General features: G+C 37.3%; 1 protein-coding gene across 8 annotated transcripts in view; it reads right to left on the minus strand.

Annotated features, from left to right (window-relative positions):
• Positions 1 to 24,238, minus strand: part of LOC129721250 (NAD(+) hydrolase sarm1) — a 91,544-nt gene that overhangs the window by 34,515 nt on the left and 32,791 nt on the right. Inside the window, exons 1-3 of one of the 8 annotated variants that reach the window (XM_055673587.1) lie at positions 7,002 to 7,625; positions 6,306 to 6,460; positions 6,071 to 6,234 (exon numbers count right to left, since the gene is read on the minus strand). The exons of 3 other annotated variants lie outside the window; for them this stretch is intronic. In XM_055673587.1, the coding sequence (XP_055529562.1) occupies positions 6,071 to 6,118 (48 nt within the window). In that variant the 5' untranslated portion in view covers positions 6,119 to 6,234; positions 6,306 to 6,460; positions 7,002 to 7,625. Of the gene's footprint in view, positions 1 to 6,070; positions 6,251 to 6,305; positions 6,461 to 7,001; positions 7,626 to 14,604; positions 14,906 to 15,834; positions 16,392 to 24,238 lie in introns of those variants that run through there. 4 more of the 8 variants (XM_055673586.1, XM_055673589.1, XM_055673590.1 and 1 more) reach the window with 4 other exon arrangements.

The raw sequence follows: 24,238 nt of genomic DNA on the forward strand, positions 1-24,238 counted from the left end.
TCATGAATTAATTAACAATTTGAAGATAAGGGGACTATCTCCACATTTTTCTCAAGTTTTGAATCACTCCCAATGCAGAAAAACAACCCTTACTATACCAAACGAATATTTTTTTTTTCTTGAATTTGAAAATAGCATTGGACACCCGTTGTCATTTTCTCAACATAGTTATCTTTCTAGAGATTTCGTCATGATTTAACCATTTTACTCAGTTTCACACAGTTTGACAGAAAGCAGAAATCGTGAAATTGATTTCAAAACAACGTTTCAATATAACGTCCAAGCATTCTTCTGTATTTTAGTAACCTTTCAAGAAAATGTAATCCGCCATGTACGATTTAAAAATTTGCGCCGGACATGAATATTTGGATTCTGGACGTCATCTTGATATCGAAAATATACATATTAGCATATATTCAAGGAGGGCATGAAAGTTATCGTACTTTTTCAAAAAGTTCCCATAGGGCACTAAAAGAGCTGACTTTCTTATAAATTCCCTTGTTGATTGTTGCGCCTTCCTCTTTTCGACATCATGTTCCGGTTCCTGGATATCAACCTCTGGCCATGACCGCCTGAGGGCATGAAAGTTATCGTACACTTTCACAAAGTTCCCATAATGCACTAAAAGACCAAACTTTCTTATAAACTAAGACCCCCTCCTTCTTTTTAACATCATGTCTCGGTCTCTGGAAATCAATTTCCGGCCTCCAGACATGACCAAAGGCCTAAAAACTATCGTATTCATTCAGAAAGTTCACATAATGCATGAAAACTGATTTTTTGATCAATTAAGACCCCCTCCTTCTTTGGGGGTTGCACCTCCCTCTTCCCAATATTTCAATGACCACTTCCTCTGTTCAAAGACGCATGCCAAGTTTGGTTGAAATCGGTACAGTCATTCGAGAGTTATGCTGGAACATACATACACACAAAACTTTTTTTCAAATGAATAGCTGGATTTCAAAAGCTCTTATCAAATTTTTATTGATTAATTTTTTTGACCATCGGCAACTTTTCCAAGCATATTTTTCATCTGAAACGCTAGATTGGGCTCTCCGTTATCAAATCATGCATGAAATATGTCAAGAAATCGATCCAAAAACGGATCAAAGTAGGTGGAATGTTTTGAAACACTTCTCTAGAACCATTTGCAAGAAAGCCGATTTTCGGCTGCAAACAGACGTCACTACGTTTCAAAAAAGAGCCAATATTTAGAAATACATGATCGATTCTCGTATGACAACGTCGTTCCAATTCCGAAAATACCCGTATTGCCAAGTAGGTATATAATTCAATTATTAATTTTCGCAGATTTCCAGAAACCGGAATCCAAGTTTCAAAGTATCGTCAGACACCGATAACCGGTGCTTAAGAGTCATTTTTGCTTCGAAAATACCAATATGGGGGGGTTTGTGAACGTTTTCCACAGTTTTAAATGGCTTCTCAGAAACCGGAAGTTGTCATCTTGGATTGAAAATGGCATCGAACATCATGTTTCGGTCTCTGGACATCAACTTCCGGCCTCCAAATATGACCAAGAACCCGAAAATCATCGAATTTTGATGAAAGGTTTCCATTATGTATGAAAATTTATTACTTTTGACCCCCTCTTTCTTTATGGGTGACCCCTCCCTCTATTTAATATTTCTATGACCACTTCCTTTGTACAAAGAATACGTGTGCAAAGTATGGTGGAAATTGGTTTAGGCATTCAAGAGTTATGCTGGAACATACATACATACAAAACGTGTCTTTTATATAAATAGAAGATTGTTTAAATCCAACATAATGGTTTGGTATTGAAATTCCCGGTTTTTCTAAATTCATTTTCAAATTCCCACGTTTTTCCCGGTTCACTGGCCAGCCTCTCTATGATAGCTTTGATTAGTCGAAATGCGGTTTCACAAAGCTCTACATTTTGCAGTAGCACAACAGTTAAAGTCACGCAATCAAAATTTTCCGCATTTTGGTGTACGCACAGTTAATATGCTAATGGATCACTGTAATAATGAAGGAAACCGGTTGGAAAGTGACTGTATTTTAAGCATTTGCAAGTAGACAATTTTCGTGACGCTGTCGATGTTTTCGTTTCTTTTTATTTCGCATCCCTATGTTGCCGACAGCCGTTATTCTACGTCAAAAATGTCAAATTCTGTAATCCGAGTGAAAAAATGATGATGAATTTAATGAATATTACACGTCATTTCGGCAATTAGCATAGTTCGTAACATTTCCGCTCCCCAGCATCATGTCGCGTGTTGGGGTTTATCGCTGGAGGCAAGGTTTTACTAACTTAGCATTCTATAATTTATAATAAAAATTCATTAAGTTTTTTTTATCTTTCAATGTATTTTTTCCTGAAAACACGTTTGAATTCTTATTTTGTTGTTTTCGACGTTTTTTGTGTCGGATGTGTTGTTTTCGATTTATCATAAAAAGTTACTATTGATAAAAAGTGCAACCTTAAGTGGCGAATATTTGGGTGAAATTATAAAGGACAAAATATTAATATCATTTATTAAGAAGATTATTACATTATTTTTCACGAAAATTATTAAATTACTAATAACGATTTAAGCAGCAGTGTTGAAATTGTTTTTTTAATACATCTTTACATGACACACTGATTAATCAGGCATGTGTCTTTCACTCAACACTTTACGAGATGCATTAGGACAAACACTTAACTATGGAACAAGAATGTAGATGATGAAATCAACGAGCATTGCATCGTTTTTTTCTGTTGCATGCTAAAAAATCCAAACGGCACTACAACGGTTTTGTCGATTGCTTTTTGCAGCAAACGAGTCTTTTTGATAAGAATCAGCCGCCGCTCGTTGAAGATGTTGAGTCAATTAACAAAAAATGTCGACGTCTGAAATATACGAGTCGCATTCATAAAGTTTTCTATACTTTTGTTAAAATATAATAGAGAATGAATTCACTATCTAAGAAAGGAAATTCCATGCCATTCCTGAGCAAAGAAAAAGCCATTAGAAGTGCCTCTACAACCTTTATTTTTCATGTTTAGTTTTCAATCAGAATTTTAGATGTCTGAGTCTTCGACGAGGTGACACATCTCAATAGAATGTTGGGAATAAATAAATAAGGTTGTATATCACGGCAATGAGGCCATACCTTTTTTTCTCTTGAAAAATTTAACATCACACTGAGCAAAACAACAAAGTGTTTCCTAAAAAAAAAAACAACGGAGCGCCAACCAGAATGCCCGCTTGTTTGCATTCAAGAGTTTGCCCGGTATGTTTGAGGCTTATTTTAATAACACAATTGAAATCGATGTTCCCAGCTGAGCAGACTGGTCGCTCGTTGAGAACTAGTTGCAATATGTAGATTTTTTTTCCTCAAAAGAGCTTGTTTAAAATTCTTGCTGTGTGGGCGCAAGAACAAACCGATGCGGTTGGCATTTGTTGACGCTGTTGTTGATGGACACGTTTTCAAGTGCCAGCAACTGGCAGAATATGGAATTAGTTTTACACCATTCCAAAATTCAGTGTCAACTGTTCGGCTTACCAACACATTCGAATAATGATTTCACAACGGTCGGTTGAGGAGTTAAATGGATTAAAAATTTTGTTCAGGGATTTTTGTCAGTCAATGAAATTATCGAAATCTATCAATAAACAAACCGCATCGGAAATAGAAACAAGTGGACGTAAACCAGTATTGAAATTCTTGAAAATCGTAATTGTTTCTAAATGACGAATAATGAGTGCTGATAGAAAATAAGCGTTATCAAAACGCTGTTGTTATCAGCTGATATCGGTAATTACGAAGTGATTGCTACGAAAAATCAGCGTAAATGTTTACTTTCAGGTTTTAATCTCGAGGGCGCGTGAAGTATGTCCATAATATAAAACCGACAATCATCAATGTTTTGCTTTATTGTTGTGTTGAATGTTTGTGATTGCAAATTGTTTAAGTGCTATATTTGTTTAGCGGTATATGCAGGTGTTCTTCTCCTGTAGAATTTCAGAAGTAAGGACGGCTGAATTTTTTGCAATTCCTAATAATAACAATGCACTCTATAATTACATGTGATGGAGGCGCTCTGTATAAAGTGCAAATTTAAATTGATGGAGCCGCACGATCAGTTTTCTTCTGCATAGTACTAAAAGTTGAAATGGCACTTCTGGCATATGATTACCGATTATTTTTTTGCGGTTAGGACGGAAAAACCTATCGGTTATGGATGCTATTCAGTTTTACGTATTTTCGCTGATTAATTAATTTAGAAGGTTTCCGTTAAGAATAATAAGCTAAAATACAGGAACGATTTACTTCACTACACAAAAACACGTAAACTTGATATTTCTAAACTGCTGGTAAAGTAGGTAAGGCAAGCAAAATATTTTTATTTCAACTCGTGTTTGACTGTTCCTTTCCACACATTACAAGTCAGTAGGGTTTCCTACATAACCTTTTTGACATGCCCGTTGATAACAACCTGTCTGTGAGCACGTCAGCGCGAGTAGAAGACTTTGTTATTAGTTTCATTTGTATTTTCTCGCAGAAATTAATTTCTTTGGACATAATAGCTGAACAACAAATAACATGGATGTTTTAGTTAGACGATAGACCCTGTGGCCATACTTTTTCCCGGCAGAGAAGGTGCCGTTATTGGAGCACAGTAATGGCTCATTAATTGTCCATTTAACTCTTTAACACTGTACCGGAAATGCCATACGTGCCTGTACTTGTTTCAGACTCTTTTTGCTCTGCTGATAGCCTCAACCGCGTGCATGGGTATTTTTGCATATATATGGAGCACGCCTGCTGTCGCCTGCGCTCAATTTCACGGTGAATATCAGTACACTGTATAATGGTCAGTTGAACTAATAAAAATTATATCATTCATTCAATGAGGATAGTTTCTCCGGAATTGCAACTGATGCGCGGCGCGTGATCAATGATTGCGCAACTGTAAGCCACTCATAAAAAGAAGCTCCTTTTTTGCATTTCGGGCTCCCGAAACTCATGTATAGTGAGTCATGCAGGTCAGCATCCCACTCGATGATTCTAAGTACTACGGATGTGTGAGGCGCTAGAGCTTTAGTTGGATAACAACTATCGTGAGTCATTCAGGGATTGCTGATTGCTAAATAATTTTTCTCGTCAAATTTGTTTCACTAGGAGAAAGTTGATTAATATTACGACAATATGAATTTTTAGCGTAATAACGCATTTGCCTCAACAAGTTATGATGAGTATAAGGACTTTTATTTCGATGCTCAAAATAAAACAATGAGATTAGAAGTTTTTTATTACATTGTGCATCTAGAGAGCAGAGAACATTTTTTAAATAAAAAAATTGAAATTTTAATCGACGTTTTCTTTTAATCCTGATGATATACCAAAAGGGCTGCAAATTGCTAAAGGCGGAGTTACAGCAAAACACTTTACCATGTAATAAAATTTGTAAACAGCGTTGTGCACTTTGAAAAAAAAAAAAACTCCCTCAGAGGTTACTTGCAAATTGAGCTAACGAGTTCAAATATTTCTTGTTAGAAATATTGTAGGGATGCATTTTACAACGATTAGGTATAACGGATAGTGTTCAATAACATGAAGTAATGCTCTACATTATTGGTTATAGTCAAGCAATGATAAAAAGTATTGTCATTTAAATATAGTACAAGTTAAAATAAAAAAAAAAGTGCGATGAATTCATAAAAGCGTATGACTGGGTTAAAATGGTAGTCCAAAGTCAATTACGAGTGAATTAATAACATTCCATTAGTTGGTCTAGATGTGATATATAAGAACAATCAATTACATTACACAAAAACACGCTCTAACGGCAGCGATTATCAGCTGTTCGAACAAAAATGAATAAATACCATAAAACATACGGGGTTAAGCTACGTGAGCAACGGAACATAAGGCATGATGAGAATGGTCGCCGTTTATCACTGTGGCGTGTTAGTTACAGACCATTTGACAATAATTCAACATCAAAACGCGAACAAAGTTGTTCACTTTTTTTTTTATTTTGCGCATAAGCTATTGTTTGGTTCCCACAAAACAAAGGAAAAAATAAATATTCACGAACCGATTTGAAAAAGTCCTTCCGCGCACTCTTCAGGGAACTCCTTCTCATTATTCAGATTTGGGGCAATAATTCAGCCTCTTTGTCGTTGCTTCCAACGCGTAATCCGTAACAATTCTACTGCTTTACTTGTGTCAGGTTCTAATTGTTAGTCTACTCAGTGCGGTCTAAATTGAAAAAATTATCGTGGTTCGAAGCGTCAATTTTTGTTTAGTATTTAAGTGATGAGAGTTCTTACGTTCAGCTGCTAAATTCCTTTCGAACACTTGTACACTTTACAACGAAAATGCATTGGATACTTTGTCACAGCTTTCGCAGCAGGTAGTACATAACTTTCCAATTTATTTCGACACGGCGTGCGGTTAACTCTGCACAACATTCACAAACGGTTCTCTTTAGTACACGCACAAAAACGAACGAGAAACATACATTGAATTATTTTTCATACGAAAAATTTGCTATCTTATCACGTAGCGGTCAGTGGGACAAGCTAATGTATGATTGGGGAACACACCGCGGCATGTCAGTAATTGCGCAAAAAATGTCGCTTTTGTCTACAAGTCAGGACCACAGGCGGCGATAAGCTTCCTTTTCGTAGTTACTAACCGTAGTCAAATTATGCCAAATTTCCGCTAAGTTTCATTTGAACTACAAGAAACTTTTTGTACATCATATTCTAGATTAAAATGTTTATACAAATTTTGCGGAATATGAATAAAACTAAAGAAAGCTTTTTAATTCGCATACCATATTTAGCGATTCGCTTGGATTGATTTGTATTTCGAATCTCCATATTGGATAGCACACAAATATTGAACCGAGCTGAGTTGTTTGGAATTACCCCTACAACTATAACGTCACGCCACCGGTGGCCCAACAACATTAGCTTCTATCCCGTTCAACTTGCACCACCGTCGCAACAGTAAATACGCACCACACGAAATCGACTGACGTTCTTTCAGCGCTGAAGTTACCACCTTCGCAAGCCTGTTTTTTCATTCATACGTTGTGCGAGGCAGAGTCTAACTTGCAGCTCTCCTATTTTTACTTCCCCTACGTATGCGGCTTTATCTGGATTAACCCATTCGTAAATCAACAACTCACTCAATGATTGAAAAACGAAATAAGGTATATACACACAATGTCAATTCATTTTTCTTGGCACAAACTTCTTTTGTATAGTTTTAGCTATGAAATCAATAAAACAAAGGAGCAAGCATAGACTTCCTCCCAATTCCAGTTTTCATGCTGTTAATGCAAGTATCTGCACTGGAGCCGTGATTTCTGGCCTTTGATTTTAATTTACGTTTAAAACAATGCGATACTTAGTGGTACCACGTTAAATCGCGGTTCGACGCGGCGGTAGCTCTATTCTTCCTGGTCGTCAAGCAAACCGCTACCAAAACACACACGGAAGCTAGCTAGGCTGGTCGTTATTTTCACACGATACAGCACGGACGGAACGGTCGATTTGAGCACGAACTTTAGATTCGAAACGCAATCTAGAGGCTTCTATCGTCACACAAACGATGGTACCTGTTGGCCGCTTCGAGCAATACTAAGTGGCTACGCGATGCTGTCCTATGAACAACGCTTCTCGCGGTTTGACAATGGTATTATAAAGTGTGCGCCACACTGTAGGTGCTTATTGCTGTTCGTCGCCGCGATGTGTTGTGGCGTAAAGTGCGACGCTTTTTATGTGCTCGTGTGGGACAAGGTACAATGGGTTGTGTAATGCTGTAGAGATAGTAATACAACCACATTGATACAGTGTACCCCCCCCCCCCCCGTTAACGGCGTCGGTCGACGGAAGCTGCACTGTCAGAATGTGATTTATGCTAAAATTGTACCTGGAACAACAACCCAATTGTTTGACATAAAAAGCCCAATACACCGGGGGTTACTGTAATTGCAAGAGATCTGTGGATGGTCGCAGGTATTTAGTTTCACACCCATTCGATTCTGAATTCCTTAGAAAGGGGAATAGCAACACTCTGATGGGAAGGAAGTAGACGACGTAGTAGCCTGCTCCCCATGCACACTGCGATGCGCGGATAGATGGTAACAGTCTTCAGCTTGCTTGGTGAGATTGGGTGCAAAAAACTGTCTAGTTCTGTTGGTGCCCACCCAGACTAAAAAAACTGGTTATACCCGGTATATGTGTCGCGTCGTCAACATACCGGCAAGCATGTTGGTGCATCAAACATCTACTGATAAACTTGTGGTAAAATGTATTCAATACTATTACAATTTAGTTTGTGTGTTTATTATTTATTTCAAATGCTTTTGTTTACTAGAAAAATACGCATATTGAATCGAATATCCACTTAGTTTTCTCTTTAAAAATTCAAAGACAATTCATTATTGTTGTCCGCAAGCTAATGAGTTTCATTTGAAATCAATGCGATCAGCTGGGATGTAGCTTTGCACACGCTTGGTACTTTTCAACGGCGGAGAAATTTTGTTCACTATTGTCGATTGTGTTTGAATTTATCTCGAAGGGGGCATGAAAACCGTTGTGGAAGTGCGCGGGTATATCCAATCATGTTAGTGTCCTCTACAAAAACGCACCCACGCACTTCAACAAGGATTTTTCGCGAGAATAATGCAATCAACAATATCTTATTTATAAAAGAGCGCATGTTATTAACATCAACTTTTCTAATAGTAACACTGGTCGTCATGAGCGAAAACAATACTGCCCTTATTAAACTTAAAACAGTTACCCTATAAAGATTATAGTTTTGACCATTCCTGTGGAATTTAGTGCCTCTAACCAGTGCAGAAATGCGTCAACTTACGTCAAAGTGTCGCATAGTTATTGCTCACCAAGTTCGTCGCTTCAACGTTATGTTTACGAGAAAACTCATTCAAGTCTATGAAAAAATGTCGATGGCTAGGGGCACCAAAACTCATAGGAATAGTTGAAAAGCAATAATCTCTCATTTTTCCAGTTTGATCTTTAGGGCTACACCTGTTTTTTCCACTGTAATTCATATAACTAATAGTTGAATAAATTATAAATAACTAAAAACAACTTTTGTTTGAAAATTAAAATAAATTGTAGTTGCAAAAGGATTTAACCGTGCTTTTGAAGAGTAAAAGTGTAGGGAAAATTGAACCGAACAAATCTCACATTGTCTTACAGAATTATCAGGGGCAACTCGTCCATAGGTGCAACCTGTGCAATGCACATGCGGACGTCAGGCAGAAAATGAATCTTAAATCCAAATTCCTGATCTTATTTTCTTATTTTGTAGTTTTATTTTTAAATAGTAACAAAGGGAATTACTTGCTTTTATTCGCGAATAAAATTGTAGTTACTTCCCCAAACTCTGATTTTTAGAACTTCTAGTTGAACAGGTAGGTTGAACAGCCACGAGTCGCCCCTGAGAATTATTTAGCCAACTCTCCTCAATCCCTGAACCGCATGTTGCAAAATGTTTTCAGGCATTTCATTCCAGAAATTCTTAAACTTATTCTTATAAAAACGCATACTTTGACATCAAAGAGATTATATGAATAATTTAGAAGTTATTAGTAAGTTATAATTAGAAGTTATTAACCCATGGAAATAAATCTACGTGAATGTGAACATGACCTGAATTTTTGAATTATCGCTGGCTAACACAAGTGCACTCCAGAAGCTCAAACCGGAAAAAAAATGAAAGATGATGGCTATTCAACCATTCTTGTGAATTTTAGTGTTCCTAGCCGCTAACTTTTTTTCCAGAGACTTAAATGAGTTTTCTCGTAAACATAACGTTAAAGCGATGAACCCGGCGAGCAATTACTATGCGACACTGTCACACTCTATCGCGTTTTGGTAATGGCTAGGGGCACTACAATTCATAGGATTGGTTGAATAGCTATTATCTTTCGTTTTTTCCGGTTTGAGCTTTTGGAATGCACTTTTTTTTATTTCATCGATCAATTTTATTCATCCAATTTCTTTGATGTCAAAGAATGAGTTATGTATATCGATAGTATATTTTAATTAATCTATGTTTGTTGCTGGAACACACATATCTAAAAAAACATATTTTCAAAAAAAAAAAAAACAAATCTTACAAACTTACTATTGAAATATCTCTAGAGGGATGCATTTTGAATGTTAGTCGCCAAGAGATTCGAAATTACTATTGAAATCATATTGCATCATTGGAATTAAATTTTTCTCGAGAATGTTGAAATTCAAGACACATCAGAATATCAGAAAAAAAAATTTAAAAAATTAAAATAATGCGGTGGAGTTTCAATCTAAAATATATTGACATTCTTTGAGGCTTTTCATATACTTCTGTCAATAAAACCAGTATTTGCAGAGTAATTGTAAAAGTTCACGATTTTGAGCTCTCGTACCACTGTGCAATATTTCAAATAATATGATAAATAGGATAGTAAATGTTAATGTAATGACTGATTGTCTGTACTTTATCTATTTGCATGATTCTGAGAATCCTACATTACTTTGTGTAGCTATTTTCAATCATTAAGTTCATTATGGTAATCTTTCTTAAAGCATCAATATCTGAGATTTGTCATGAATTTTTGTATCAAAATCTAATTATTCAAGGGAGTAAAATAACCTTTTTAGGAGTTTTTGTGTCTGTCTTGCGTAAAAGGATGAAATTATTTTATTGTGTTCGGAGAAAAAAAAACATCTTTATACTGTTATAGATGGTAGCTTATGTCTTGCTTAGATAAGTTTTGATGTTAGTAATAGCTTTTCTCCGAAACCTATTAATAAAAAGAATGGCATCAAGAATTCGGTTTTGTTATTAAATCTCACTGCCCTCAAGGTAATTTTAAAATTGTTCAACTTGGATAAATTACTATGCAACATGGGCTAAAAAGTGTTTGGTCTACCAAAGAAAAAACTATATTTTTTATGTAAGAACTGATTTTATTCTTCGCTATACTCTCAATTTGATGCCCATTACGTAGTGCTGCGCGTCAAATCCATTAGAATAGTCGCTTGTTTTCAAATCTACCTCTCCATTAGGGGTTGTCAAAGAGCAACGATTTAAATCAAGGAAACAGGCAATAATCGCTTGGGGTCAATTTGGTGATTACGGAGGGCGATAAACCAGTTCGTAGTGCAATTCCTTAAATTTATCTGTCGTTTCGCGAGGATAAAGAGCGGGAGCGTTGTCTTGGTGAAATTGTACTTTTTTTGTTCGCCATATGCTTTGACTTCCTATCGATCGATTAGAAAAAATACTGGCCAATACTTTACAGGCTAATTGTTGAGTTACAAGCGCGGCTGTCGACTGCTGATTGCACACCGGAGTGTATTAGTAGATCCTTCCTATTGCGCGTAATCAATATCAGATTCTCCTTCGAAGGCTGACACTCTTTGAAAGTTTGATACAATTGTTAAGAAATGCGGCACCCATCGCGCACACTATTTCTTTAGGTGTACGCATTCATAAATGATATGATCAACGTGTTCCTCTGAGATCCCTATGATCTTGACTTGACCGCTCGATTTCGGTTTGCGGTCATTTAGCACGATTTCTTGATTTTTTTCTGGGTAGTTTCCGACGTTACTGCCTCATTTAGCCTTCCTGAGAATGGTTCATGGTACAGGACGACGAAATTAAGCAAACCAAAACTTTACGGTTGAATTAGCTGGAGCAGGTGTTCCATTGCTTCGCTTGACGAGTTTTAAAACACGAAATTCACTTTTTACCATGTAACCAGAATAACAGAAGTAGCGGCACTTGAGAAATTCCGACAGCATTCTAGTTAATGTTGTGGCAATCGGGCATCCTCAAAGATTTTCGATTCACAACGCTATCTTTGTGACATGCCGAGAACTTTTTATTCCATGTAGTATTAATCGTCATTTTCACTTTTAAGTACTATGTTTTAAATTTATTAGTTTTTTTCCGGTTTTAGTGGTAAGAGCACAGTTACGAGTTGTAATAAGTTTTGATTAGAAATGAATGGTATAAAATCATAAGTAGGTACATACATTGGCAAATGATATAAAACGATAAATATTTCAGGCAAATATCTTTCGCACAAGTTATTTATACAACTTTGTGAAGATATAAAATTAGGGATTTATTTTATGCTTTTAGCATTAAACAATTTTTTATCTCAACTTTTCTGAGTACAGTATTTCTGCCGGATCGAAAAACCCATTGAGGTATTTGCAGCTTTTCCATAAACAATGTTGTATACGCACCAGGGTTGATATTTGTTGACACTCTTGAGTGAAAGTGAAAAAAGCATTCATAAACGTTATTTTTTTACAATCCTTTCAGAGTTCTCCCTTCCCGCTTCTTGCATGGAAGTGAACTGTCAAAACACCTCATTATATTTCATGCGATGAAAGCAAGACAACAAAATCAGTTTATCAGTTAACGAAGATTGTCAAGGCATCGGTCAGTGACAGTGAAAAAGTGTTTCGGTGAGGTTAATTTGGTTGAGTGGACTATTTGTTTTTCTTTTTCGCTTTGAAGTGAAGATCATTTGGTTGGATTTGTCGTCAAATTTTATTCCGTAATCGTGAACGATGTGCGCGATCTATTTCATCTGAGTATACAAGGACGAAAATCTAGTGTATCTGAAAGAGTGCTGCGATCATTGTAGGTGAAAATTGAAATTGATTGGCTGTAATTTTCGAAGAATTTTGCTGGGGAAAATGACTTTTATCAGCACTGATACGCACACAGTCATTCAAAATGACAACGAGACAATGGAAACTAACTTATTTCGCAATAGTGTAAGATTTCGATTGATACTACCCAATTCGCGAGCTCAAATTAAATTAATATGCATCCGGTTTGCGTTTGCCACGCTACAGCCAATTGTGACGACAATACGTAAATGAATAGACAGAACAAAACAAATCGCTTGAACGCAACCAATACAACCTCCGCTTGTCAAATGCCATGAATGAAATCCAACTTTGGCCGCGTGTTCTCACTTCGCCGTTTAATAGACACCCTTGTTTGGGTAACACATTAATACGGTTTTTTCGTGGAAGTCCTTGACAAGCTTTTGCGCGTTGCGTGGACCGGCGGATGCGTTGAAAAATGGAATGGAAGTGAAAACCCAAAAAAAACCGCTAATGAAGTTCGAAACTGTTTTGCTTGTTTCCAAGCCACGACGTCTTATGCGGTGTGGGCTGAAGCTAGAGAAGTGAATATGTTTCATTTTTTTGTAAACATATTTGCTCGGGAATTGTTTTTATGTAGCACTTTTGCACTAAAATTGTGAACCAATGCAACCAAACTGAAAACGGTAAAGAACCACTGTAAAAACAAATTCGACATTATCTTCACAGGTAAATATACAACCAAATTGTACGTCATTGGTTGTATCAATAATGTTTGGCACACCTGTGCCAACTCAAAACTGAGATTAGAAATTCATTTTTTAAATCACCGCAAATTCCGCCCATATTGTTGCCGAAATGAAAGCATAAACATAGGAGGCAGACGGCTTCCGTCAGACCATCCTTTGTTTAGTGTTTGTTTTGGTTCATCATCACGGCAAGCAACTCACAACACAGGCCAAATGTCCTCAACACACTCATACGGGTGCAGTATAAATTCACTGACCTGTTCTGTGTTGGTTGTATTTTTTATGGCAACCAACACTCTCAAACCAGCTGTTTCTTGCTTCTAGGTACGGCAGCAAAAGCCCGGCATCACACGATCGCGTGACTCTTTTAGATTTGAAATGATAGGTTACTTATTTCCCCCTTTATTTTGTTCGAAGGTAATTCTCAGTAGAGAAAAACAAAAAAGTCATTTGTTAGAGCGTATGAATATTTATTCTCGAAAGTAACTCAAAATCATCTGTCGAACACAATAATATTCTCATCCTAAGAAACGTTAACCTTTTTTATAGCATAGTCGATAAGGAAGAAAAGTTATTTTTAACTTGACTAGGCTGACGATGTACGGGTGCGTTATTTAAAAAGAATTACTCTTGCTGCCCGCCCGCCTGTGGATATAATTATTATATTCGTTCTTTCTACTAATCAGTCTCAGTATAACAGTTTTTGCGATTATCATCGGGAGAAGTTACCCCCTCACGCTAGATTTGGTTGTTCATCATTGTAGAAAAGAAGATAATAATTTATACACAGGATATTCAACACACAAAAGTTGAGTTTCGAACCATTGACAGACAGTTAATGGCCAAGAAAAATCCAGACACGTACCAATCGGCTCTATAAGCTTTGTTAATCGAAACATTAAAAAGGTTTGGGAGACTATGTGATACATAAAAGTAATCATAAAAATTACTACTGTCAGATCAAGGAAAATCATGGAACCACGGGCGCGCGATCCCTTCATAGTTAATAGAGATATTTTATAAAATGTTCTCTTATTAGTCTTGATTCATCATTCAGTAGTAGTAGAAAAACCCTCGTGCGAATAATAGATCAACGAGTTACGAACTCACGACATGGCACATTCCAATCGGAATGCTTTGTCGAAGTGACTAACAGTGGTGAAGATTTTAACAGACATGTTAGGCTACATAAAATACGAAAGTTGATCACAACTCACCTTACGCCGGGGAAACAGGAACTGCGACCTGAGCGTCGCTACCGATGGTCCGGAACGGTTGATGACCATTTTAGATTGCGTTTAGTGATGCAATTGCGAGAGCAAAATTGGTAATCTGCCTTCACTGATGATAAATACTGGTGTGTGCTTTCTTTTTAGCTTTGCTGCGAGAACCTTTTCTTCACTTGCAATGTGATAACGGTTGACACTAAAGGGCACTAGGCGGAAATTGGTAATGAACCTTTTCCTTGGGTTTTACCTGCTGTTTGTAGAAGGTATTTCGAAGGAGTTGTAAACGGAACTGCAATTTGTATAGATAAAAACGACCGACAGGCCGGAAGAACAGGTAAGAAAATAACAGTTTTACGTCAATCGAATTCAAACGGTGCACAATTAATAACCTTTTTTCTGCTGAGTGAATTTTTTATATGGCCTAGGTTTGGCTCAGTCTGCTGATAGTATGAGCAAACCAAATTTCAAACAAGAATTGGCGCCATGAAACATGAACACGCGATACATTCGTCAAATTTCACAAGATATTACAAGTAAATAGCGGAACATTTTATCGCCAAAACTCTGAAAATAAGCTTCGAACGCCATTAAAATGCTGCTCGTGCGTCATTACTAATGGAGCGGGGTGCTGTGCGGGGCCAGTTTCGAGCAGCAGATGTTGATTTTGGAGTAAATTTTCCCGGTCCTCTTGACCGGTTTAGAATCGGCAAAAAAAAACAACATTACCGATGGAATATGTGCCGCTGGCTGACGAACCTAAACACGTAAATGTAGATTCGCTTGGACTTTGGAAATCGCAGAGCAGCACACAGTAAGCAGTACGATTGATGATTTCCGAGAAAAAAATCAGCAATCAGTTTGTGGGTGTGTAGAGATGTTTTTACGTAATCTTGTTGTTGTTTGGCATAGAAGTGAATGGAACATGCTTCATGTATTTGAATTTCAAAAATACAGTTTTGCACAATGGAAATAAATAATAACAAAAGTGAGATGCTGACTAGCAAAGTAAACTATTTGCAATTGTGATAAGCAATTATTTGAAAGGCTTCAGTCTTTGAATGGCCTAAGTCACAAACGAAGGTCCTGTAAATGGTTTTCGAAATTTTCAAGGTAGACTCAATGTGTTGCGAAGTACTGTTATAAAAAGTTGCGATAACTTAATCAATATTCCCGTAGTCATATCGCAGTTTGTATACGCAATATGGGTAACCAACTCACTTTATTTTGATTCACCTTCTGAACTTGGCAACTTTAAATACTTTTCATTTCACACAAATTACAGTTTCACAAAACCTTTTGCCAGGCTACTTTCTCCACCGTGAATACAGCCGTTCACATTTTGGCAACGAATCTCGTATAAGTACTTCCAGAGCTTCTCGCTCGTTCACTTTCGCTGCAGTTAATTTTCTTCAATATTGAGAATCCGTATTCTCGTGTCCACAGCGCACAACTTCACTAAATCCGTTCACTTTCAACGAGCGTCGTCGACAGGGCGATATAAATCATGCAACTTTGCGATGAAAATAACCGCTTGTTTCTACACTGAGATGTCACACAAATTGGCCGCCACAGACTTTATGGTTTGGTAATTAAAAAATTAACACGTCGTTTTTTATCGTTTCAATAATAATACAATTATTTTCTCGAGTATATTGAACTCGGTACGCATGCGGTTTTTGAAAGAAAACACTACTAACCGGGCTGACATGTAATAAAGATTGACAGAATAACCCCTTGAGTTTCGCTGGGTTATCAATTTCGTGTAGTTCCCTGCGTTGCGCGCACTGGACTGCGCCAGAGGCTCCGGTTATAAGACGATAGATCGTTTCAAGTTGTCTACATACAACTACAGTTTCATGATTTACCGCGTCGGGGCATCCGGTTGTGTGCGAAACAAAATAGCTGAAACTGTTGCGCTGATTACACTCGGATGAATGAGGCACTCAATTCACACTCAAACGCGAGTAGGGATTTCATTCATGTCATAGTCGGGTGCACGGGGGTGGTGGTTTTTGGGGTTTGGGCAAACCTTCAAAAGGGGGAAGATGAACCCTTTTCACAAGAGAGTTTGTAAAAAACCTTTATATAAAATTTATAATTATTGCAAAGTTTACAACAACGGGCTTACAGGAAAGAATTAAATTAATATATTGTGAGCTTTGTCAGGAATGATAACAATAGTTAAATACGCTAGGAAATATGAAGCTTTGTTTTTATTCAAATCATGAATTTTCCAGTGCACTGGTGATCGCATGCTAGTAACGATCATAAATTCATACATTATTAGAGTCGAATATTTTTAGTATATTTTAGGCACTCGCTTAAAAATATTTAGAAGTTCAAAAAGTTTAAAAATTGGCTTACGTCAGAAATCTTTGACGCATAACTCAGATGTTAAAACATTGTAGAGTTTATAAAACCCAACCTTCCCCACCAACGAAAATCCTGCGCACGACTATGATTTAAGTACCTACCTGTTGTTACTGTAGGTTTGCAAATAAAATGGGGTTTATTTTGCTGAATCAATTACTATTAGGGATAGATACCAGGTAATAGTTTTCTTTGTGACTTAAATCGCTCCTCACTTGAACCCCACTAATTAGGTAATCTGAAGCTCATAGTTCTGTTGATATTGGTTGTTAGTCAGTATGAGTTTCAATTGGCATCACTGCAATTCAAGATCGGCACTCAGCTGTAGCGGATGCCGGCTATGTTTGTATGTTTATTTTTCCTGACAGAGAGAACGATCGAGGGTGTGTTGGAGGATCGCTCAGACACATAAATATCCGAGGGTAGACATGCTGCACACACTCATATTGTTCATTCACCCAAAGAAATCTACTCCTTCCTTCTACCACATACAAGATCATATGCTGAAGGTTAAGGTGCGGTTGCATTGAGGTTCTTTACATGCTGAACAGCGAAATGTGTGATCTTGGAGCAGTTGACCGGTTTTTGTATACATTACATGTAAAGTTTAATTTTTTCGAGCGGTCTTGGGTCCGGCCGTTGGTGCGTAGGATTGGTTTCGCCCACATTCTGGCTCGACATCGCTAGAGTGGAATACTACACGTTAATTATGGACTTTGCACATGAAAACAGAGAATAAAGTACTGATGGTGTTAACCAATTTTGTCGTAATATCAACTAAGTATTAGCACTATGTTGTAATCTTTTGATTTCTAGCGTTCAACTTTATTTATGTCATAATATCTAGCCAAATGGAGTGCAGAGGGCTTAACAAAATAAATTCAATTTTTTCGTTGAAGTAAAATATCTTTTCTCAAATTCCAGAGAGAATGATATGGTTTGAGTCTCTCACTGGCTTTGTTACCCAAGCCAGCACACGTACCTGCAGCACCTCTCAATCACAACAAGTATCGTGCTGAATCATCTTTCGCTGGCTGGCGAACCCTCAATTCGTTTCACCGGTACGATTCGCGGAAAGCGACGTTACTCATCCACTATCGTGCAAAAGTTGAGCCACGCGACTTACAGACAGGTCACTTGATAGCACTCTGTTATGATCCAGATTAGAGTGGAACGGTGTTGTCATGCGTAGTTGAATTTTGCAGTGTGACGTAAGAGGAAATTCGCTTTCTTTTTACCGAGAACTGAACGTTGAATTCACTGGAAAGTGCTGACAACATCTGGTTGATTTGAAATGTTTGTAACTTATGGAGAAGTTTTGTTTACACTTAGCACTTATTACTCTGTCAATTCTTTAACAATAACCCGTCATGTAAAAATAACAGTGGATGATATAAGCGAAAAAAATGTTGCATTTAATATCAAAATAGTTTTAAGTCTATGAAAAGTTATCTATGCTAGAGGCATCAGAATTCACAGGAATGGTTAAAAAGCTATAATCTTTATTTTTCCAGGTTGAGTTTTAACGCAAAACCTTTGTTTACCAGTGTAATCATTTATGTTATTTTTCAGTATTTCGATTAAAATCGAATATTTTTTTCTGTTGGGATTCGAACCACTGTGGCTATTATTTTGGTCTAAAATCGAACATTACAAAACAACTAATTTTAGATTGATGTATCGTGTATTCAATATCATAACTCTTGTACCAAACCAAATTTTGAGTTTCCTTTAACTTCCAGCAATTTTTCAAATCAGCAATTTAATAAAAAATAAAATCACGCATGAATGTCGCTTCAAAGTTAACAAGACGAGAACACTTTTATGACTTATGTTAACAATACCAAGGACGAGAATGCTTAAAAGGGTTTAATGAACAATTTTACTGTTGTTGTGTCAGTTTTATCGATGACTTCTTTTTCGGCAATTAGTTGAAAAGGTTGTTAATAAGACACGATCGCACGGTTAACGTAGAATTACGACAGACTGTCTTATGTCAATGTACTTCTTACAATAGGTTTAGGAATGCACTCGACTGGGGTTAATCAACTTGATGCTGTGAAGCAGTTGATTTCAGCAATAATTTTCTTTCAATTCTCTCTATCAACAAATGATTCGTATCCTTGACGAGAAACGCTGTTTAATTCAATTGAAGTCATTCGAAAATAATGTTGAAGGTTGCTGAAACCAGTGCAGCAAATTTTCGACACTGTAAACGAAAATGACAAAAACCGCATATTCACTGAAAGTCCAGTCATTAAAAGAAATGAGACGTCTGATTTATTATCGAAATTATTTGATTTGAGCCAATTCATTGCATGAAGTCGATGAACTTCATAAGCATCTACATTCTCAATCGCATAAACATCGCTAAAGCAACACAGAGTTGTGCGAAATCACAGAAATGCTGCTCCCACTGTCAACTGATTGGAGCTGAAAGTCTCTTTCATTGAAAATTGAAATTCAAAGATTTCAATTTCAACTGAAAATCCTTTCATGACAGTGAAAGTTTGCAGCGCTAGCTGAAACACAGTTGTAGGTAGAGTACCCACTTCGTCGTCAAAAGAAAAAAAAGCTAGGGTGGAACTGAGTGACACTCGATGAAATTGTTATGCCTAATATCAATTTTTTTATTAGAGGTGAAAACGCATTTTTATTATATATGTGGCCGTTCTTAAAAGGAATCGATGCTATCTTTCCTGTTTCCATCGCGAGCAGAACAGCTTTAGTAATCGGCAGAACACATCTCTGAACAATAGTGACCATTACGCATCAGACGATGAATGCGACATGCCGGAATGAACGGGACATTGTCTGTTCGTAGATTTTGCCTAATTTATTTAGTAACTTGCAAACTTGCTTGAACGGAATAGCGATGTGACGGTGAGCAAACGGAATAGCGATGGGATGATGAAAACCCCGAGTGATGCCTACGGAGAGAACTTACTTATATTTCTGCATACTAGCTTCTATATGTAACTACTGAGAGTTATACTTCCGGTGGGCGAGCAATTGTGCACTCGAGCGAGCAAAACAACAACAACAACAAATCGTTTGTATACTTTAGTCAAATCGTTTGTATACTTTAGTGTCGGCTGTGTTGGGGAATAAAAAGTGGAAAAATATGCTTACGTAATTATTGAACGGCCCCATAGTCATAAACGAAACACGGGAAAACACTTTCCGTTTTCTAACAGTCTTCTAGATATCATCGATTTTGAAACTGGCTATTTAACTTTGAAACCATAAAAATATTAACCATTTGAACTCTTTAAAAGTACCTGTGAATACTGAAGAGTACATTCGTCTGTAAAGTTTAAAGTTCCCAGTATAGTTATAAAAAAGTGTAATTGATAATTTAGTTTGGATACCAATTACGAAGTTTCGAAGAATATATTGTTGTGGTATTAAACTGTTTCCAACCACCGCCATCTTGAAAAATAAATCTATTTCTGTAGTAATTATTTGAAACTGCTATTTTTGCCATCCCATCTGACGGGACACAGTTGCTTTTTAGACAGGGAAATCCACGATTGTACAGCAATAGTAAAAGAGTTGTTTTTATGTTACTTACAACCAAACTAACGATAACCTTTGTTGTATTTCAAGTTTGGCAAGGAATGGTCAGTAATAAATAATTTCATTTAATGTTTCACTATTTGATCGTTGCCGGCCTTTCTGACAACGATTCCCAAGAACACTGACCTGATTACAAATTAGGTTGTACATTTGCAAATGTAAACAAATCGAATGAGCACTTTATTTTTCTATGCCAACCCCACACACGATTTGTTTGTTTATATATGCAGATAGAACCTTTTACTCAGTTCCACTTAACAGCAGTCGATTAAACAGAAAAGGTCTGTCAATAAACACTCAGTGATGTTTTATTGTTTCAAGAGATATTCTATAAATAGAACACTCCCTAAGACTGCGATGGGAACTTGTCTCAGTTCCCAGAAGTGTACTCTGATAACATTTGTCATGCAACCATGATTCTTATCAGCGGTGAGGTGATATAATAAAGAATTTAAAGTACATTATATGACATGATCAAAAAGCATCCGATAGCCATTCCATTATATAGTGATATCACTCATTTTATCGTGAATCTAGCTTTTTACTACCTGTGCATTTCTCCTTACTTAGTCACTTTGGTGGAAAACTACTGAATTTGGTTGTTTTTCTGGCAATTGTTGCAAAATCGTTCGGTAATAACTATTTGATTTAATTTTATTTGCGCTATCGTTATAGAAAGTGGAAAAAAACGCCGACAAAACATTATTATCAACAGTGTGCAACAAAGTTCATGTTATTCGCTTCAGACACGGCGATATTTCTATGAATCATCAACTTCGAATGTTTGGATTATTCCTAGATCGATGTAGTGGTATGGAATTCCCAGCCGGTTCGTTTACATTCCACTATATTCGTGTCCCCATTGGCAACAAGTAAACATTGGCCGGTTAAGTTTGCATACACGACGGATTCATTCACGACCGTGGCAAACGCGACGGCGACAACGACGACGCACGATTTCAGGAGCTCCGCGCAACAATACTTCAGGCTCGACAATCGCAACCGGTATACACCTTTCGTTCGGACGAGTTCTCGAATTGTACCGGCGTGCATACAAATATCTACCAGATGACAAATTAAATTAATTGTGGCAAATTTACCGCATGAATGATCGTGGTTGGGTTTGCTCTCTAGAAGAGTACCATGTAATAGTTATCATTCAGCGACACGTTCAGCGACGATCGTTGGCTCTTCGCATCGCACTGGATGAGTGTTTTGCATTCATATCGCACGCGGAATCAATGAACCCTGTTTGTGTTTTTCAACGGAGCAGTGCTAATAAGTGATAGTCGCTTATCGAGGATTACGATAGTGAGCTTGATGAAACATTGCATTTAAAGAGGTTTTTCACTTGATATTCTGTGAAAAACGTTTTGCAACACCATGTCGAAATCATCTCTCGTACTTCAATTATTGGCTTAATATTAAGTATACGGAAACATTACGCCAAGGTTATAGGTTTGAATTTATTGAAAGGAATCAATGTCCACGGTTATGTGGTAATCGAAGGGACTGTACATTTTGCAAGTTTCACATGACGTCCAGTTGTCGAATTCCGTTCCGTTTATTAACCCTCTAGTGCCCAGTGCCGCTTTTAGACGGTCTTCAGTTGAACCTCTAAAATTAACTTGGGCACTAGAGGGTTAATGTACTTCGGGATAGTGCTGTCTTTCTCGCTTTGCAACCATTGTTTAGTTAACCCATCTGTGTTAAATCGTTATTAGAATGATTATCTCTACTTAATTGATTTTTTGCTAGAGACTCAGTACAAACCTCAGGGTAATAATGTGTTTTAAGAAATAAAACATCATTCAACGTACTCAATTTTATTGTCAACGGTTTGATCAGTTAAAACGTTTGATTTTGCATTTGAAAGGTTCTGTTGAGTACTCATTATAGTAAATTAGTATTGAGGTTAACTTGTGAAATTCACTTTTTAAAGTCGACCGGTTTCGAGCATTATTATGCTCATCTACAAGACGAGACCCGATGTCTAAATCATAGTTGCCTTCCTGCAGTCGTACGCGACTGCATGCCGGCGTACAACAGCGTCTGACCTGGAGCTGATGGCTGAATCATGAAATGCTGTATCCCGCCAAGCGCGGATAAAATTCTTCCGTCCGCTCATTGGAAGGCATAGCCTCCATTCGTCAACCATCGAAAACGGTCTGAGACTGACAAACTTCGCCGTGGCCAGAAGAATGGCCATATGTAGCTGTAAATCGACGATTGCAACCAGGTGGAGTAGTCAGCCTATACACCAGAGAGACGCCGAGACACTCACCGTTAAGGCAACTGTCAACATCAAAACGGGCGATCTGTATAATTTTGCATTGCCGTTATCCGTTTTGATGTTGACAGTTGCCTTAACGGTGAGTGTCTTGTCATTTCTCATATCTATAGGTTCACTAAGGTGGAGGGAGCACTTTCAGGCGCTATTAAACAGTGAAGAGCCAGAGGAGCAACACATGAGAAGGTTAAAAGGGGATAAGTGAGCTGAAAAACGGCAAGGCTACTGGGAAGAATGTCCTGAGATCGATATTTGACGGTAAATTAGAAGATGGAGTGTGGCGCAGGCGCATGAATCACGTGCTGTACCTGTTATACAAAAATGCTGATATAGTGAAGGCTTCAGTGGGCTGAACATGTAGCCAGAATGCCTGACGAGAGAGTCGCCAAAAGTATCTTCAGCAGAGAACGAGGAGAAGCCGACGACTCCGTGGTAGGCCTCGTACACGGTAGATGTGCGCGATGGATGAAGATGCACGATCTGCTGGTGTACGAGGTGACTGGAGAACGGTTGCCGAAGACAAAAGAAACTGGTTATCTTTAATTTGTTCGGCTCTAGACCGGTAAACGGTCCGTTGGCCAACAAAGTAAAGTACAGGGAAGTAACCATACCCGAGATACTACAAATGTTATGTTTCAAGATTCTAAACGAACCAAGCTCAGTTGATACTTTATATGTTGTCTTTTACAATGTTATCACGAAAATACGATTAAAAGTTCGAGCAGTTTTATACCATTAAATTAGGGTTAGAGTAGTAGTACAATTTTGCAACGCAAATTTTTAATACATAAATTTATTGACTTAAAAGCAATTTTAATCCAATTAATTTTTGCGTATTACTTGGAACGTGGATCAGAAATTTCTCAAAAGTGGAAGAGTAAATCAATGTTGATGGGTTCCTGTCCTGTAAACATTTATGAAAAGTAGATGAGTTCTTTGAAATTAAATGCGTATACGAAACTTGGCACTGCTTTTTCTTCTGTAAAAAATCCATCAACAGATTTGGTACTTACAGACCAAAGTCATGTATGTAGTGAATTGATCTCACATGCTTTGACTTTGATTCTGCCTATCTTCCAATACCTTTTTCTTTATCACATGAATCAGTTTTAAACCCTATGAGCTCTGTTTTTGATTATCACAAGGCCAATTGGTCGGCGTGCGACCAGACCGAGCCAAGCGCCATTTTCTCAAAAATTGAGTTATTGGCACCAGTGGATGTGCAAACTGATGATCTATGTTCCATTAAAGAATGAAATCATTTGAACAGTTCATAACCGTGTTATAGTAAAAAATCTCTGTTGCACTTTGTAAAAAGAACGAAATTGTGTTCGACCAGAGTGAACCATAAACACAGACATGGTATCTAAATGAAGCAATTGT

Source organism: Wyeomyia smithii, chromosome 2 (genome assembly GCF_029784165.1).
Source record: "Wyeomyia smithii strain HCP4-BCI-WySm-NY-G18 chromosome 2, ASM2978416v1, whole genome shotgun sequence".
Classification (NCBI taxonomy): domain Eukaryota; kingdom Metazoa; phylum Arthropoda; class Insecta; order Diptera; family Culicidae; genus Wyeomyia; species Wyeomyia smithii.